The sequence below is a fragment of the Chenopodium quinoa genome, unplaced genomic scaffold (assembly GCF_001683475.1).
Source record: "Chenopodium quinoa cultivar QQ74 unplaced genomic scaffold, ASM168347v1, whole genome shotgun sequence".
NCBI lineage: Eukaryota > Viridiplantae > Streptophyta > Magnoliopsida > Caryophyllales > Amaranthaceae > Chenopodium > Chenopodium quinoa.
The window spans coordinates 5006838-5022641 of record NW_018744633.1 but is presented as its reverse complement, the minus strand read 5'-3'; the positions used below and the strand labels follow the sequence as shown (position 1 = coordinate 5022641).

The window sequence follows — 15804 nt, the reverse complement described above, 5'->3', positions numbered from 1 at the left end:
TATTTTTTACTACCAGTATTTTATTTTTAGCACAAATTTTAAATGTTTGAACGGTCCTTAAAATATAAATAAAATAATTACAATCTTAGTAACGACACCCTTGACAAATAACATTAGCCAATCCATTCTGTAGTTATCATTACCGTCTATAAAGCTATATACAATATTGATTATTGATACTTAAACAAAATTATTTAATAAAATAAGTAAATTAAACTTCTTTTTTTTTCTTATTAAAAATGACATAAAGTAGTAGCTAAAATTTATAATTGTTCATACTAAACTGTTACTATAATTTTTTTTTATTTTATTTTAATTGTTTATTTTTAATTTTATGTAAATAATAAAATTTATAAAAGTAAAACATCTAAAAATAACATTAAGATAAATGTAACAACATTTGATGACATTTAAGTATCAAAGCACAACTTTAATGTAAATGCTAAAAAGTTTGGTTGTTATCCTATATGTCATTTTTTTTTTTTGCATTATTTGACTTTTTATGGTTTTACTGGCATACTTTAGAACATACATAACTCCAATTTCATATGCACTTCGTAAAAACTTGATACTCTGTATTAGTAAATATATGTGACTCATATGACTACATTATCATTGATTAATAAGAATTTTTGGTCAAAATTTTGAAGTTTAACCCATTTATTGCCATTTTTGCCCCAAATAAATGGGGATAGAGGAAGTAAAGAGTTAAGACCGTTTTTTTTTTTTAAAAAAAAAAAAACGAGTTAAGACCAATGTTCAACTTTAAGTAACTATTATTTAGAATATTTTATACGTTTGAAAAAAAAAAAAAAAGCCAATAAATGAATAAATAATTCCTTTATCTTTTCAATGTCAATATTTTTATGCTTTCATCTTTGACTGTCACCCAACCCATTATGACACTAACACAGAAAGAAGGACCCAAAAAATAAATAAAATTAAAAATTAAAATTTGAGGAAAATAACAAAAACACTCAGACACCCTCTTCATCTTTCTCTCTCCTCCGTATGGATCTGTTCTTCCCTTTTTCATTCTCTCTCTAATTTTCTCTCTCCTATTTTTTTTTTGATCCAAACCTCTGTTCCTTTCTTTCTTCTTGGTGTAATCTGCTGTTTTTCGCCTGTAAATTTCGCAATTGATCGGTACTTTGTTTTTCTTTCTTGGATTTTGCTAATTTGTTGTGATTTTACACAAATTTTGTTGCTTTTTCATTTTTAGTGGGTTTCATTTCTAGGGTTTTGATTTTTTCATGCATCATTTTTTCTTGTTTTGTTGATTTATTTGAATCTGTCTTATGTTTTTGATGCTGTGTTTTTTTGGGTTAATCTCTGTGGCTATTATAGACCGATTATTTGTCAATTTTTTTTGAGAATGTTTTTTTTTCATTGGATAGAAATTAAATGAAGTTTGTGGATTTTTGTAAAATTAGACAATGATTTCACTATGGTCAAGCTATGAAATTGTAGTAAGTTGCAATCTTTGATGTTGGTTTTTCTTTTCATCATTTGTTTTGCTAAGTTAATTTTTTTTCAATTAATTAATTTTTCTATATGTTTTGTTAAAAGCATGCTTGTTAAGGATACTCCAAACCAATAATCACAAAAAAAATAAAAATTAAAAAATGATTTAGCTCTTCATTAATTACTTTCTTTTGGTTTTAACAGATTGTAATCCATGTTCAAAGTAAATTTCAGTAGGACCTAAGTGATGATAAAAAGTAGTCATTTTCTTTCTTTGTAATTATTAGTTTGGAGAATGCTTAACAAGCATGATTTTGAGCTGCATATGTGTAAAGTTACTTGAGAAGCTGCATATTTGTAATTAGTGAAAAAATAGAGAATGATTTTACTGGTCTTAGTGAGAGTATAAGAATGATCTGAAGCTTAAACTTGGTAATTGATGCTTGAATTCACCCTTTTTTGTTGTTGTGGTGCTGGTGTGTGTGTTTATGTGTGTCTGTTGTAGCTTAATTGTTATGCATAATTTGGCGATTCTAATGTGAACAAATTTCGTCGATTATTAGGGTTTGTTTTTAGAATCGTATCAGCAATGTTTGAGGTGCCTTTATTTATAATCTAATGGAGAAATGGCTTGTGGCGTTGTATTGTTAAGCTAATTGTGGTTTTATCTTGTATTGGTAGATGATTGAGTGATTGAGTTGAATTAAACGAACGTTGTAAGCAAGTATGGCTTCAGTAGGTGTTGCACCTACTACTGGTATTAGAGACTCTAGTGGTAATGGTGTTGATAAGCTTCCCGAGGAAATGAATGACATGAAAATTAGAGATGATAAGGTGAATGATTGATTCTTTTCTTTCGCGTTTTTTTGTTTTGTTTGTTCTCTTGTTTGTTATTAGTTACTGATAAGTGTTTTTGTATTTTAGGATATGGAACCAACAGTTGTTGATGGCAATGGCACCGAGACCGGGCATATAATAGTGACAACAATCGGCGGGAAGAATGGCCAGCCAAAGCAGGTAGAGTGCTATGTTATAATGCCAATAGGTATATCTGTAGGTTACAAATCAAACATTTAGAAATTAGCTGCTCATCTATTATTATTCTATTGGCTCATTTCAGACTATTAGCTACATGGCAGAGCGTGTTGTTGGACATGGTTCTTTTGGGGTTGTTTTTCAGGTAGACTTTTTGTCCTCGTGACATATGAGATACTGTTGACGGTCTCTTGTCCGTGTAATTAGTTTGCTAATTTGTGTTCTTGTATTCGTGTAGGCAAAGTGCTTAGAAACAGGGGAAACTGTGGCTATAAAAAAGGTTCTTCAGGACAAGAGGTACAAAAATCGCGAGTTGCAGACAATGCGTCTTCTTGACCACCCAAATGTCGTGTCTTTGAAACATTGTTTCTTTTCAACAACGGATAAGGACGAACTGTACCTTAATTTGGTGCTTGAGTATGTTCCGGAAACTGTCCATCGCGTGATCAAGCACTATAATAAAATGAACCAGAGGATGCCTCTGATTTATGTTAAACTATACACTTACCAGGTACCAAATCTAAATAAAAGCTTGTAACTATGTTTATCTTTATCTGCATTGTTCTTCTGTTTTTACTCAATGCTAATTCTTTGGACTTCGCTAAATTCTTTGATAATTGCAGATTTTCAGAGCCTTGTCATACATTCATCGCTCTATTGGTGTTTGTCATCGTGATATTAAGCCTCAAAATCTCCTGGTAAGTTTGCAAGCAATGAAAATTTTGTTTTTTATGTCACTTTCTGAGCTGTTAGTGCTGTTTTTACTTTATGTACACTACACCCTGATTATGGACGACATGCACATCTATACACTCGACGTTTTCATTACATGGTTGCATCCCTGCTTGTCTATAGCCTACGAATTGGATACTTCTGTCAGTGGCTCTTACTGGCTTTATTTGTAATTATATGTAGGTAAATCCTCATACGCACCAGCTGAAGCTTTGTGACTTTGGAAGCGCAAAAGTTCTGGTATGTGGGTAAATTTGTTTAGTCATCCCATTACTTCAGATGTATGTTACCGTTGTGTTATGCCTCATCTAATTACCTTCTCCTCACCTGCAGATAAAAGGCGAGCCTAATATTTCTTATATCTGCTCTAGATACTATAGAGCACCAGAGCTAATATTCGGAGCAACAGAATACACTACAGCTATTGACGTCTGGTCTGCTGGCTGTGTGCTTGCAGAACTGCTTCTTGGACAGGTAGCTTGATACTCTTGCAAGTTTTCTGCCATTTTTACGTAATGGTTGGCACCTTCTATGTGTATGTATATTTATAATCTGTGTTGTATTATTTTTCAGCCTCTATTTCCTGGCGAGAGCGGAGTTGATCAGCTTGTTGAGATTATAAAGGTATAGACAAACTTTTATGGTCACCTCAAAGGGCGGGCTCCCTTGTCACCTATGTTGACTATGGTATTTTAAGTTTTTGTTGTTTCTTGGCTTGCTAAATGTGTCAGTTTTGGGGGAGGGGAATATAGGCATTTTTCTGTCAGTCTTGAAACTTGGTAGTCATTTCCGCTGTGGTGCTTCTTGAATGTCTATTGACAATGCCTGCCTAAAACTTTCTCAGGTGTTGGGCACTCCAACGAGAGAAGAAATCAAGTGTATGAATCCCAACTACACGGAATTCAAATTCCCCCAAATTAAAGCTCATCCATGGCACAAGGTTGAATTCAAGACCAAATTTTGGATCTTCTCTTTTTCTTTTTATTTTTTGATTAAATTGTTTTAATGCTTTTTTTTCAACAGATATTTCACAAACGAATGCCTCCTGAGGCTGTTGACTTGGTTTCTAGGCTCCTACAGTATTCTCCTAATCTCCGATGTTCAGCTGTAAGTGCCATATATAAAAACTTTGTAGTTCATTCATTGGCATTTTCCCTCCTGCATCACTTCAGTAGTATTCTCCAGCAGCCCTGCAGGTCATGCTTTTGTTTGAGTGAGCTATTACAAGTTTATTAAAATTGATGATATATATTCCCTTCATTTTTTTTTATGAATGAATGAGCTTGAGTTTTGCTTGTTAATTGTTTGTGCCAAAGCTGCATGAAAGAAAGAGGATCATGATTTCTAAGTGTTGCTTTCTATTATTCTATGTTTATTTATAAGTCTTGGCACATTACTTAGTAAACGTGTGTTTATTTAGTTTCTTAATTCTTTTAAAGCTTGCTCATACCTCATTCACCAGGTAGCATCTTAATCCCCTCTCTATCAGTGACTGATGTGCTCCTGATATCCTAAAGTGGTTTTTTTTTGTCTTCAATTTCAGCTGGATGCCTTGACTCATCCCTTTTTTGATGAGCTTAGAGACCTAAACACCCGCTTGCCAAATGGACGCTTTCTACCCCCGCTGTTTAACTTCAAGCCGCTTGGTAAGAGAATTGATCAAAGGAAAGACTACGTTGTTGTGCCACTACTCTTTCTAAGATTTGAGTTGACTTTTTTTTTCTTTTTCGCAACACTACAGTGTTGAAAGGAGTGCCAGCAGAAACAGTTGTCCGATTGATCCCCGAGCATGCAAGAAAGCAGTGTTCATTTCTTGGATTGTGAAATCAAATTTGATGAGATTATGAAGAGCAGAGGAAATCATTATTATTATGGAAGATGTGGTTTCGTAGTCTAAATATCTGTTCCTTTTTACTCCTTTACATATTTTCTGGTGCCCCCTTCTATGTTAGTATCTTTTTCCCCCTTACACCCTATGTTGTAAAAGCAGCTTTTAGAGAGAGAAATGAACAATTGCAAGTCCTGCACAAGACCTGAATATGGCTGTCTTTTTTTTTTTTTTTTTTTTTTTTTTTACTATGGTTTATATTTCTAACTGGTTGTAATTTATCACCGAAAGTAACAGCCAACCTTAATCGGAAGTGTATGTTGTGATATAGAATTATGGTTCGATGGTTGCGCCTCACTTTTTTTTGTCATTCGTAATATAATGAACAAATGACTTGGTAAGAAGCTTGGAATATGAGAACTCAGTTGATACTCGACAAATAAGAAGGCACTGCTTGTGTAATGTCAAATAAGGTTTTATTAACATAACTATTTGTCCTTGGTGTATCAAAGTTGTTCACTAATTCTCATCAGATACACCAGCGGTATACTACAATCGAAGTGAAGCCCATATAGCCATTACAAATCTACAATCTAACTATGAAGAGATAAAATACAATTACTTCGCCAAGAACAAAGAAAATGAACATGCATGCGGTCCACCAAGAGAAGCAAGAGAGTGAGCAAGTTCCATATTAATAGCCTCTGAGCCAGCAATTTTTTCTGCACTGTATCAATCAGAGAGCTAAACTGAGTTCTAATCTCTTTATTTCTTCCACATATAGAGCATAAAAAATCAGGATGTTTCTATCTTTTTCTGTGACAATAAAAAAGAGTGTTTACAAATTCAACAGTCTGTGCTTTGTGTGATAGAACCAGAAACTAAACCAGAAAATCAGCTAACTATCCAGCAAAATTTAATCAAGTACGATAAGTTTCCAAAATCACTAAGCCATTTTTCATAAGCTAAGGATCAAAACAATAATTTGAAGACCAGCATGTCTGGTAAGAATGGTAACAAATGAAATTGCTAACAGGCCGACATCAGCTTAAGGACAAGCTAGCCTAGGATAACAGACATGCAGCAGAATTGATATTCAAATCTGGAACGTGAAATAGGAAACAAAAATTCATACCATTCACAAATGGTTTTGCTTTTTCAGACCACAATGGAGGTACATCTCTCTATAGCATCAACAGTAAATTTGATATCCAAGGTCTAAACTATCCAATCATAGGAAACTTATTATTCATTTGATAAACTTTTGAAGCAAGCCCTAGGAAGTATCACTTGAGTTATTGGAAGAACAGAGGTCAACAAATAATGAAAGTGGGCGCATCAGCTTCAAAGCCTTTGCTAACCATAAGATCACGATAGTATAATGCCTTGGAAAAGTCATTATTGAGAACATATCCTCTGATGAGTGTGTTGTAGGTAATATCATTGGGTAAACAACCATCTTTTTCCATTTTATTCAAAATATCAACAGCTTCATTCATCAACCCCTTCTTGCAAAAGCCTTTAACCAATACAGTGTATGTCTTACGATTAGGCTGCAGACCCTTTGACACAAGATCAGAGAAGAATTTTGCTGCATCTTCAAGTTGCCCATCCTCACACAAGCTGTTCATTAGGATATTGTAAGTGACAGTATTAGGCTTGATACCTTTATCCTCCATATCTTCAAGTACTGCCACTGCCTCATCAAGATGTGCACTTTTGCACAGGCCATCAATCAATGAATTATATGCGACAACATCAGGTGTAATTCCATGAGCTTGCATATCTGTGAAAAACTGGCGTGCAAGTGCAAGTCTATTGGCTTTACACAAGCCATCAATAAGGGTGTTATAGGTTACAACACCTGGTGTTATTCCTTTCTGAAACATATTTTGTAATATAGTAAGAGCCTTGTCAACGTTTTTGAGCTTGACATATCCATTGATCATAGTATTCAAACTTCTAAGATTAGGCTCACAACCTTTTTGGGCCATGCTATCAAGTAGCTTTTCTGCATCTTGCATTTGACCACGCAAACAATAACCATCAAGTAAAGCATTGTAAGTAATGATGTTTGGAGCTACACCTTTGTGAGTCATGAGCTTCAGTGTGGATTGTGCTTCCACAACATTCCCATCTTTACAAAACATGTCAACCAGCATGCTGTAGGTCTTAACATCAGGTGGTATATTGCTCTTTAACATCTCAGTCAGCACACCCTTAGCCTCTACCCTGCATCCAGAATTGTAGAAGCCTCGAATCAAGGAGTTATAAGTGACAACATCGGGTCGAATGCCCTCGTGTTTCATAGCGGAGAAAAGGTCCATAGCTTGTTGTAATAGGCTGTCCTTACAGAGACTATCAATAATAGTGTTGTATATGACAAGGTTAGGCTTACAATGAGAAGTAGACTGCATTTTGATAAGGAATATATTATAATTTTCCCTAAAATAACTTTCCTTTTACAGTGTGTTACAAGTATTGTGACATTTCGAAAACGGAGGAAGTATAAAATTACATTACCACATTCACTCAAAACATTGTAGAGGAGAGAGAAAATGACGGTAGGAAAATACTACTGCGATTACTGCGACAAGGAATTCAAAGATACAGCGTCGGCAAGAAGGCGTCATCTTCAAGGTATTGCGCATCACCGCAATCGCAAACTATGGTACGATTCTCTCTCTCTTCCCCAAGGTATAATCTTTTCCCTCTAATCCTCTCTCTCTCTAAAACAATCTCATTCTTCTTCGTCTAATTTTTCGCCATTTTTGTTTTAATTTCTCGGAATTACAGACCCTAATTTCACACAACAGAGTTTTGGTAATGGAGTCTGCAACCGCTTCCTCAGAACGGTACACTTGACTTTCATCAATTGTCTTTTAACAGCATTGTATGATATTGTGTTTGAGGTTTATTTTGTTAGCTTAATTATCCATTTTTTCCAGTTATTGCTACAATTGTGATATTGTATTGAGTTATGTTATTCATTGGGTTAAAAACTTAAAATATTTGAGTGTTTTAGTTCTGGTCCATCCTAGGAATTCAGCAGGACTAATTAATTGATTAATTTCTGTTCTCGAAAGAATGAAGAATCCCATGTACTGCATTTGATGTTTTGGTGTTTTTGTAATTGTTTGGTGAAGCCTTTAATTCTGTTTAGAGTAGTAACAATTGACTAAGTTAATCTAGACCTTAATTTTGAAGAATTATTCCAATGCTTCACTTGGGGAGTCAGTGTTCTGTAAGCCTGTACTCCTGGGCTTTCTTTGTTAAGGGGGGGTATTTCCCACTTAAATTTTCTGAGCTTTGATTGATTACGAAAATTGTTCTTTTGGAACGTGTTTCCTGCAATAAAATGTATCCAATTTGAGATTGATTGGATTGTTCTAACTATTGTTTAAAATTTCAAGGGTTTTTGCCCATACGGGGATTCTTGCAAATACCATCATCCCAAGCATAACTTGCAAGGTCCAATAACTCAGGGCCAGGGAACGCCTAGTAAGTTCCTTTTGCCACAGCTTTCTCCTGGTTCGTTTTCTTTTTTTTGTATTTCCTTGTACTGTGTTTGGCTGTCCTTCAGGAACTTTATCCTTATCGCAACTTCTTACAAGCATTTGAGTTATCTAGAAGTATTTAAATTGGATTCTTGAAGCTTTTCTGACTTGTTACTGGTCAGATTTATATATATACCATTCGAGAAGGCAGATGTATTAACAGCATTTGTATGGCGTTATAAATTGGAGACTCGAATTAATAGAGCTTTAATCCTTGGGGCCAAATACTTGTGAAATAGTTGGTGATGGTTGTTTTCATTATTTTGCGGCAAGTATGAATAGTCTCCCTCCCTAATACTCTGTACAACAAATTGGTGTCAGGTTTTGCTGAAAATTTGCAACCGCGTGTAGGAGGATTACAAGGTACAGTGAAGCTATACTGAGGGAAAACATTTTTGCATACTGTCCACCACTATCTGTCTAGCATAAAAGGCACAGCAATTAGCTCCTTGTGGCTAAGCCAATCTCTTTAAGCTTTCTAGTTATACTTGTGAACTCATGAACTATATGTTAGCATTGCTTATATTTTGTTACATGCAGGTCATGTTGCTAGCCAAAGCTTTGGGATGTCACTGGGGAATTTACCTCCATCATTGAGGCCTCCTCCTGAAGGAGGATATCCGCCACTACCTTTTGTTGATTGGGGATGAGCCATGAGTGTTTTGTAAGGTATTTTTCTTAGATTGTCCATTTTATTTTTTTGCTAAATGTTGTGCAGCCTGTTCTGCATCATGGAGGTTGTTATGATGATAATAGGGAATCATAGGTGTGGAATTCTACGTGTAATAATTCTCTCCGAAAGAGAATTAAATTCAACCAATTACATCTCTAACTTCTAACAAGACAAAACTAATCTCATCTTTTAGAATAGTACAGTAACTCTTAGCACTTCTGCATGCCCTATATTAATCCTTGATGAAGAGGTGTATTAACGTCCCATAAGTTTATTTAGATAGAGATTTGGCATAGTAGTTATAGTAGTGGAAGAACTGATACCTATGTAATGAGATTATCAACCAACAAATCTATCCTACCACCATTAAACCCAATAAGAGATGAGGGGGAAGAATTGTCGTAGATGTTGATACAATTGTCAGAATAAAACAAATTTGGTAGGTCTAATAAAAAACAAGGTAATTGGGGCTTACCCACAGGCAAAAGACAATGGCCGTTCTTACAGTTAGCTACGATGGATGTTAGGGTTTTGGAGGGAATAAAAGAGAGAAAGAGGGAGAGCAATAATTGTAAGAACTTCGATCCACCTAGCTCTGAGAAGAATTGGGGTCTGCTGATATCTGATAATCACCTTCGAGCTTTTTGAAGTCCTAGCGCCAAATCAGATGGCTGTAATAACTATATCTTTAAAGACAAATGTAAGAAATGTAGGTCCTTTAAGTTTGGCATTGAAATGCCCTATTTTCAGCCTAGTTAATGTATTGTGTGTGTTTCTAATGAATAATCAAATGAACATAACTAGGCCAAAGGCTAGCCCAGGTAGCTGTCCCATGGATCAGTGGATATGCCATTAGTACCATGGACCAGGCCAGGGAAAGTGTTACAATTTGGTCACTTCAAGGAGGCTGCACTTTGTGTCATCTTTGAGAGCTTTTTGAATGGCTGGTAGAAAATCTAGACTCAAAATCGCCTTCGAGTTAGAGAATCCATTTTGAAACATATAACCTGTGTTTGTTAGACTCTTTTGGTGGCTCTTGGTGATCTTAATAGATTAGGATGGATGTCTTTCTAGATCTTTCAATGGATTTTTGGGAACATAGATGGCATTATTCAACCTAAGCTGACTCTGATGAAGACCACCCCCACCCCCACCCCCCACCCCCCCCACCCCCTCATTTTTTTTTTTTTTCCAGGAGATTACTGAGGCAATTGTGGACCTGTGGGGAGCCTTGGGAAAAATCTGGACTGAAGGGTTTTTTTGTGCTCTTAAGCTACCTTCTGAGCTTGATTTAAATTGATATTCTATATGTATTACAGAGGAGTATACTTACCTTTGGTAGGTATTTTTGAAAGCTTAAATTCAAGTCTGTTGTATATTTCTTGTAGTGGATGATGGGTGAATCAAAGTCTTGGACGGAAACCTTATTAAACTACCCTACTCTGGTAGCATAGATGACTTAATACTGAAATTAGTTAACCATGGAAATAACATAAACACAATCTTAGGAATTCTCCTGTGGGATATCTTGAATGTAATGAAGCTATAGTGATAGACTCCCAAACAGCCTGTCCATGTTGCTAAAGATATTAGGAACTGTATATGACCAATGGGATTCTTGACAAAGCTCGGAGGGAAATTGTCTATTGTACCTAGAGGTATCTTAAATCTAGACTCCGTAGCATCCTCCAAATGAAACTAGCCTCCTTTAGTCTTTGGGTACTTAAAGTTACTGTATACTTTAATGGTGGCATCTTAAGCCTTGTTGTTTACAATCAAACCTGATGCCTTTAAAATCCATTTATCCTGCAGCAAATTGTAAGCATTTCAGTATCTTACTCAGTTTGCACTGGAAATTCTATTCTATTATGAACATTACCTTTAACCTACGAAGTATGTGACACATCTATGTTCTGTTGCATTTTTTTCATTGAAAATCCCCTCATGTTTATTACTACCCCCGTTTCGTATTAGTAGCAATGATTAGACATTTTCTACTCACGCTTTATGTCAAATCGTCGCAAATAATATGAAATGGAGGTAGTATAGTATACTTAGAGGGTGTAGTCGGGTTGTTCGGGTAGGGGTTCTTATTGGGTCAATTCAGGTCATTTTTGGGTAAGCCTCCTTCGGGTTGATTTTGGGTCAGTTCGGCTAATTTTCGGTTCTATTGTTTTAATGTCTATTTTAATATTAAATATTCAATATTAATTGTCAGGTCAGTTTTGGTCGGTTGGTCAAAATTTTGATTTTAGGTAGCATTTGGGTTTTGGGGTAAGGTAATCGGGTATGGACCGTATGTTCAACTTTTCTGGGTGTATGTTGCAAAGTAATATACTTTGTATAACTTTATTTGATTATGTTATTATCTCTATGTTGGTGGTGTTAATTGGTGAAATAATTTTTCATGCTTAAAATAAAATCCCATGAATTATATGAAAATGTTGGTGTTTATACATGTCAGCACCATAAAATCAATAATTCTCTTTATTAGACTTGGTTGAGCTGTATTATTGTGTAGTCATGAGACCCATAACGCTAGAGGCAGCCTAGTCTTGGGTTTTTATCTTCATACTTAAGATAGCATAGAAATGGATGTTTTGATCTCATCAGCAATGTCATGTGTATTCAATCCAATGACTATTCATTGGATGGATATGTTCTGAACTTAATATACTGGTTATCATCAATTAGAGATCAAGTAACTGTGATTTATGGTTGAAATGCTTGATGGTCACTTACTCTGATATTTATATTGCATATAGCTTGCTTTTTTCTTGCTTGTTGAGTATTCCAGAGTGCTGAAACTATATGCTTTATATTAATTTGACATTCAGCACAAATCCAATATGGGAAGAACCATTTGCTCAGAAGAGGTTGAAATGGAGAGGCATAACCCGTGTGGAGCATGCTAGTGAAAGAAGCTGTTTGCAATTTGATGGCAACTGAATGAACCCACAGAGATAGAGACTTGGAAGAAAAGAGGTTAGGGGGACTATCCTATAGACTAGCTCATCTTTTTCTGCCATTCCTTCTATCAGTGGTTTACATGCCCATACTATCATCTCTTCTTGTATAATAGGTTATATCTTGTGTACATCCCATGCCCCTGCAGCCCTGCACACCCTTTGCCATTTCGATGTGGTTTCGTGTTATGTATTATAAGTTATGTAGACCATGGCCTATACATGTTTGTTATCTAACAATTTCATGTATGCCATGTGGGTTTTCATGCTGAACTATTATTTTTAAAATCTAGTGCTTGAAATAATGTATATTGGTGGCAGAATTATGTTCCATGTTATATGCTCTACCGTTCAGGGTTTCTCTTTCACTTCCTTTTAAAATGTAAACTTTTACAATTATTTATTCTATTATAAGCTAATCATGATTCAGAATTTTTTTCTTACAAAATACGAAGTATGTTAATTTGACAATATACTACGTATATAAAAATCATAAAATACGGTGATTACGGTCAAAGAATGAGTGAATAGGGTAAAAACTAAAAAGCATGAAATGGGGCAAAAGAAGGGAGGAAGTATGACATGCTATTTTTGAAATTTTACTGTATATCTAGTACCATCAAAATATGTTTTCACTGTGAATTATTTGAATAATAATCGTAATTCATACTGTAATACAACTAGCTAGTTGTAACAAGATACAACATTCAACCCTTTTTTTTGGCCAATTTGTATACAAGCGCATTGGCAAAGATATAATACTGATTGTACCATGCGCAAGATATATGTCATACAACCAATTGTATCTAGAAAATTGTCAAAAATTTTGACCACATAATTTTACTTTTAAACTCATTCAAGTCGCTAATATTATCATCACCTACTATTCAACATAATTATTAAGTGAAGAATAAGGTTCAATCTTGTTTTCTTGTGTGACTTTTGTTTATGTGCAAAAGATTAAACCAACATTTTATTTATATAAGTGGGTACAGTTGTTTTAGCATAAGTGGGTATGATCTCAATTTTCTAGCATATGTAGTGGGTATGGATGTATGATCTCATTTACTAGTATATACATTTTTTATTCAGTTCAGTATACATTTTTCTATTCAGTTCTATTTTCTTTATTCTATATATCCTTTGACACTTTTTTTTCTTCTTTCATTTATCTCTAATTCATTTGCTAGCTTAGTGTAGTAGTGAGTAATTAAATATATGCGGGATAGACTTATGTTTTAGAGCAACAAAATAATAACAAGAGATTATGAGGCAAGAGTGCACAAACTTGACTCATTTAATAAGACTCTTGCCTTAAATCTTTGAGGTTTGGGTTTGAATTTAATATTGTAAAGGTAGATCTATGTGTTCAATTTACCTAATTTTCACTGATCTGAACTTATTAGACCTTATTAAAACTTATTTTAGTTGTAATTTGTACTTGGATAACCCTTATCTGAACTTATTACACCTGAAGTAATTGAAAATAAGGTGAATAGAACAGATTCTAATCAAGGTTAATTTCTTTACCATTAAAAAATAAATAAATAACAAGGAAGCATAATTTTTTATTAAATATTTATTGCTTGTCCAAAATTTTCTTTGTATTTTTTTTAACAATAATGGTAATATTTTGAGTACAAATTGTTACTTAAGGATACAAATTATTATTATGATATTTATTTTTTCGAGGAAAGGTATAAAAATTATTGTTATTAAAATATTCTTTGATAATTTTTACTGCATATTTTTGAATATTAAATTTATTTTTTCCATTAAATGAATATTGAAAATTTAAAGGTCTATGTTGTGGATTGCCAAACGGAGAAGTAATATTGTTACGTTGTAATTGACTACTACCTCCATCCCTTTTCACTATATATATTAGCTTTGACCATATTTTCTCAAATTGCTTCACTACTTAATAACTCAAATAGTGAAAGGATTTTGTGACCATCTGTTTCATTATCGAGTATCATTTTAAGTTGTACTTCGTACCGCTTATAGGAGGCTTGATTCGATAACTATATTGATTCAAATACCCAACTCATATACTTAAGCCCACCTTGAATTCCAAATTCTTCGAGATTATGATGTGCATTATGCTTTCGATCAAATATTTGATTATAGCTGAATCTCCCTGCCATAAGTCTTAAGGAAAAAGGGTAAAAGATAGAATAGTGCAAATCATCCTTGGAGTCGGCGCCACTGCCAGAGTGAAAGTAAGTTGGGTCTGCCATGCCTAATGCCACCACCCCCGCCCACAACCCACTTCTATCCCACTTCTTTTGTCTTCCAAAATTTGTGGTTAATACTTGCTTACCTTGCTTCAAAATTGCAAATTATCCATTATTCTTTTTATTAGATTAACTTATTTTATATTCTCCCCACTTTTAGTGTCCACTTTTGAGTTAAAAGTCTTTTAATATCATTTAATTAATGTTTGATTTAAGACAAAAAGACTTTCTAACTAGTTAAGAGCCCCTTGACCAAAGTGTCTTGAATATTGACCTCATATTTTGTGTTATCTTACCCATTAATCACTTATACTATTGGTTAGAGGATCAAGAAGTATATTCTAGCTACTTAACTAACATTTCTTCTAGCTACTCAAGTTCCAACTTCCAACTATATGGTGGACCACATTTGCATCTATTTCAAATATGGGTTTCTAATGATTTTTATATTTTGACATTGGCTTAACCATAAATTAGTCTAAAGAGCTCACAATTACAACCATAAGCTTAGGTAGTTATTCAAAACTCGATCTTACACATCCGAAATTACTAATGCTCTACTAATTTTTACAAAACGCTCATATTACACGGCATTGAAATTTCAGGCAGTTTACAACTTGTTTTTTTTGCCCTTAATTATTGGAGCCACTTTACATATCTACGAACGCAGTTGTCAAATGTGTTGTTAATGCCATGCGACTCTTTTTTAGGTAGATCAATGATTCTTTTGATTGATTGAGCTATCATTCGCGTAATTTAAATTACCATAAGGTTTTAATCTCTAATATATTTCTTGATTAGCTAGAGAGGTACAAATTGATCAGTTTAAGTACTCCTTAATCCCTAATTAAGAAGAACACTAAACTAAACAAAGTTTGATAAACATGTCTAGTATGAAAAACCTCTTCCCCCCTCCCCCTACTTGCATTGAACTTAATATCAAAAAAAATTCAAAAGATACACTACACGACAAAGTTTGAAGTCAATCATTCCTTTGTTAGTGTATTTGAAAGCTTATGAGTACAATGTCATTGCCTTTCAATTATTGTAGTTTGAACTTAATCAATCCTCACTTTATTTGGGATATACTCAAGCTTTGAACTCGATGTATAGAGCCAATAGGGTTTTAAAAAGGAAGAATATATTGTTGTGACGTCATTATTTGTAATAATCTTTCAAATTAACCTAATTTTGTTTGTATAGGTATCTACTACAAACTACACACACAAATGATCTTATTTTGAAGTATATTTCAAGTTCTTTTCAATTGTATGAAATTTATATACTTTGCATTATGTACAAAAAGATTATG

At 34.1% G+C, this 15804-nt stretch overlaps 3 protein-coding genes across 3 annotated transcripts; 2 read left to right on the top strand and 1 right to left on the bottom strand.

The window, feature by feature from the left end:
* Positions 1-966: 966 nt before the first annotated feature.
* On the top strand, positions 967-5416 carry LOC110701223 (shaggy-related protein kinase alpha-like). The gene is made up of 13 exons (XM_021878832.1): positions 967-1146; positions 2146-2298; positions 2389-2481; positions 2585-2644; positions 2738-3010; positions 3123-3197; positions 3415-3471; positions 3565-3705; positions 3805-3855; positions 4076-4171; positions 4255-4338; positions 4775-4877; positions 4973-5416. The coding sequence occupies exons 2-13, from the start codon at positions 2191-2193 to the stop codon at positions 5053-5055; spliced, it is 1224 nt and encodes a 407-aa protein (XP_021734524.1). The 5' UTR covers positions 967-1146; positions 2146-2190; the 3' UTR covers positions 5056-5416.
* A 956-nt stretch (positions 5417-6372) lies between these two features.
* On the bottom strand, positions 6373-7476 carry LOC110701452 (putative pentatricopeptide repeat-containing protein At1g12700, mitochondrial). The gene has a single exon (XM_021879105.1). It carries the CDS (start codon positions 7474-7476, stop codon positions 6373-6375), a length of 1104 nt encoding a protein of 367 aa, XP_021734797.1.
* Positions 7477-7576: 100 nt separating this feature from the next.
* Positions 7577-12628, top strand: LOC110701222 (zinc finger CCCH domain-containing protein 3-like). Its single transcript, XM_021878831.1, has 6 exons — positions 7577-7756; positions 7856-7914; positions 8473-8560; positions 8938-8979; positions 9157-9285; positions 12127-12628. Exons 1-5 carry the CDS (start codon positions 7618-7620, stop codon positions 9264-9266), a joined length of 438 nt encoding a protein of 145 aa, XP_021734523.1. The 5' UTR covers positions 7577-7617; the 3' UTR covers positions 9267-9285; positions 12127-12628.
* Positions 12629-15804: the final 3176 nt, after the last annotated feature.

Coding starts and splice junctions, on each gene's coding strand:
- LOC110701223 (XM_021878832.1), top strand. CDS start 2,191: ATGGCTTCAGTAGGTGTTGCACCTACTACTGGTATTAGAGACTCTAGT. Junction 2,482..2,584: donor AGAATGGCCAGCCAAAGCAG/GTAGAGTGCTAT, acceptor GGCTCATTTCAG/ACTATTAGCTACATGGCAGA. Junction 3,011..3,122: donor TTAAACTATACACTTACCAG/GTACCAAATCTA, acceptor TGATAATTGCAG/ATTTTCAGAGCCTTGTCATA.
- LOC110701222 (XM_021878831.1), top strand. CDS start 7,618: ATGACGGTAGGAAAATACTACTGCGATTACTGCGACAAGGAATTCAAA. Junction 8,561..8,937: donor TCAGGGCCAGGGAACGCCTA/GTAAGTTCCTTT, acceptor AATTGGTGTCAG/GTTTTGCTGAAAATTTGCAA. Junction 8,980..9,156: donor GCGTGTAGGAGGATTACAAG/GTACAGTGAAGC, acceptor TGTTACATGCAG/GTCATGTTGCTAGCCAAAGC.
- LOC110701452 (XM_021879105.1), bottom strand. CDS start 7,476: ATGCAGTCTACTTCTCATTGTAAGCCTAACCTTGTCATATACAACACT.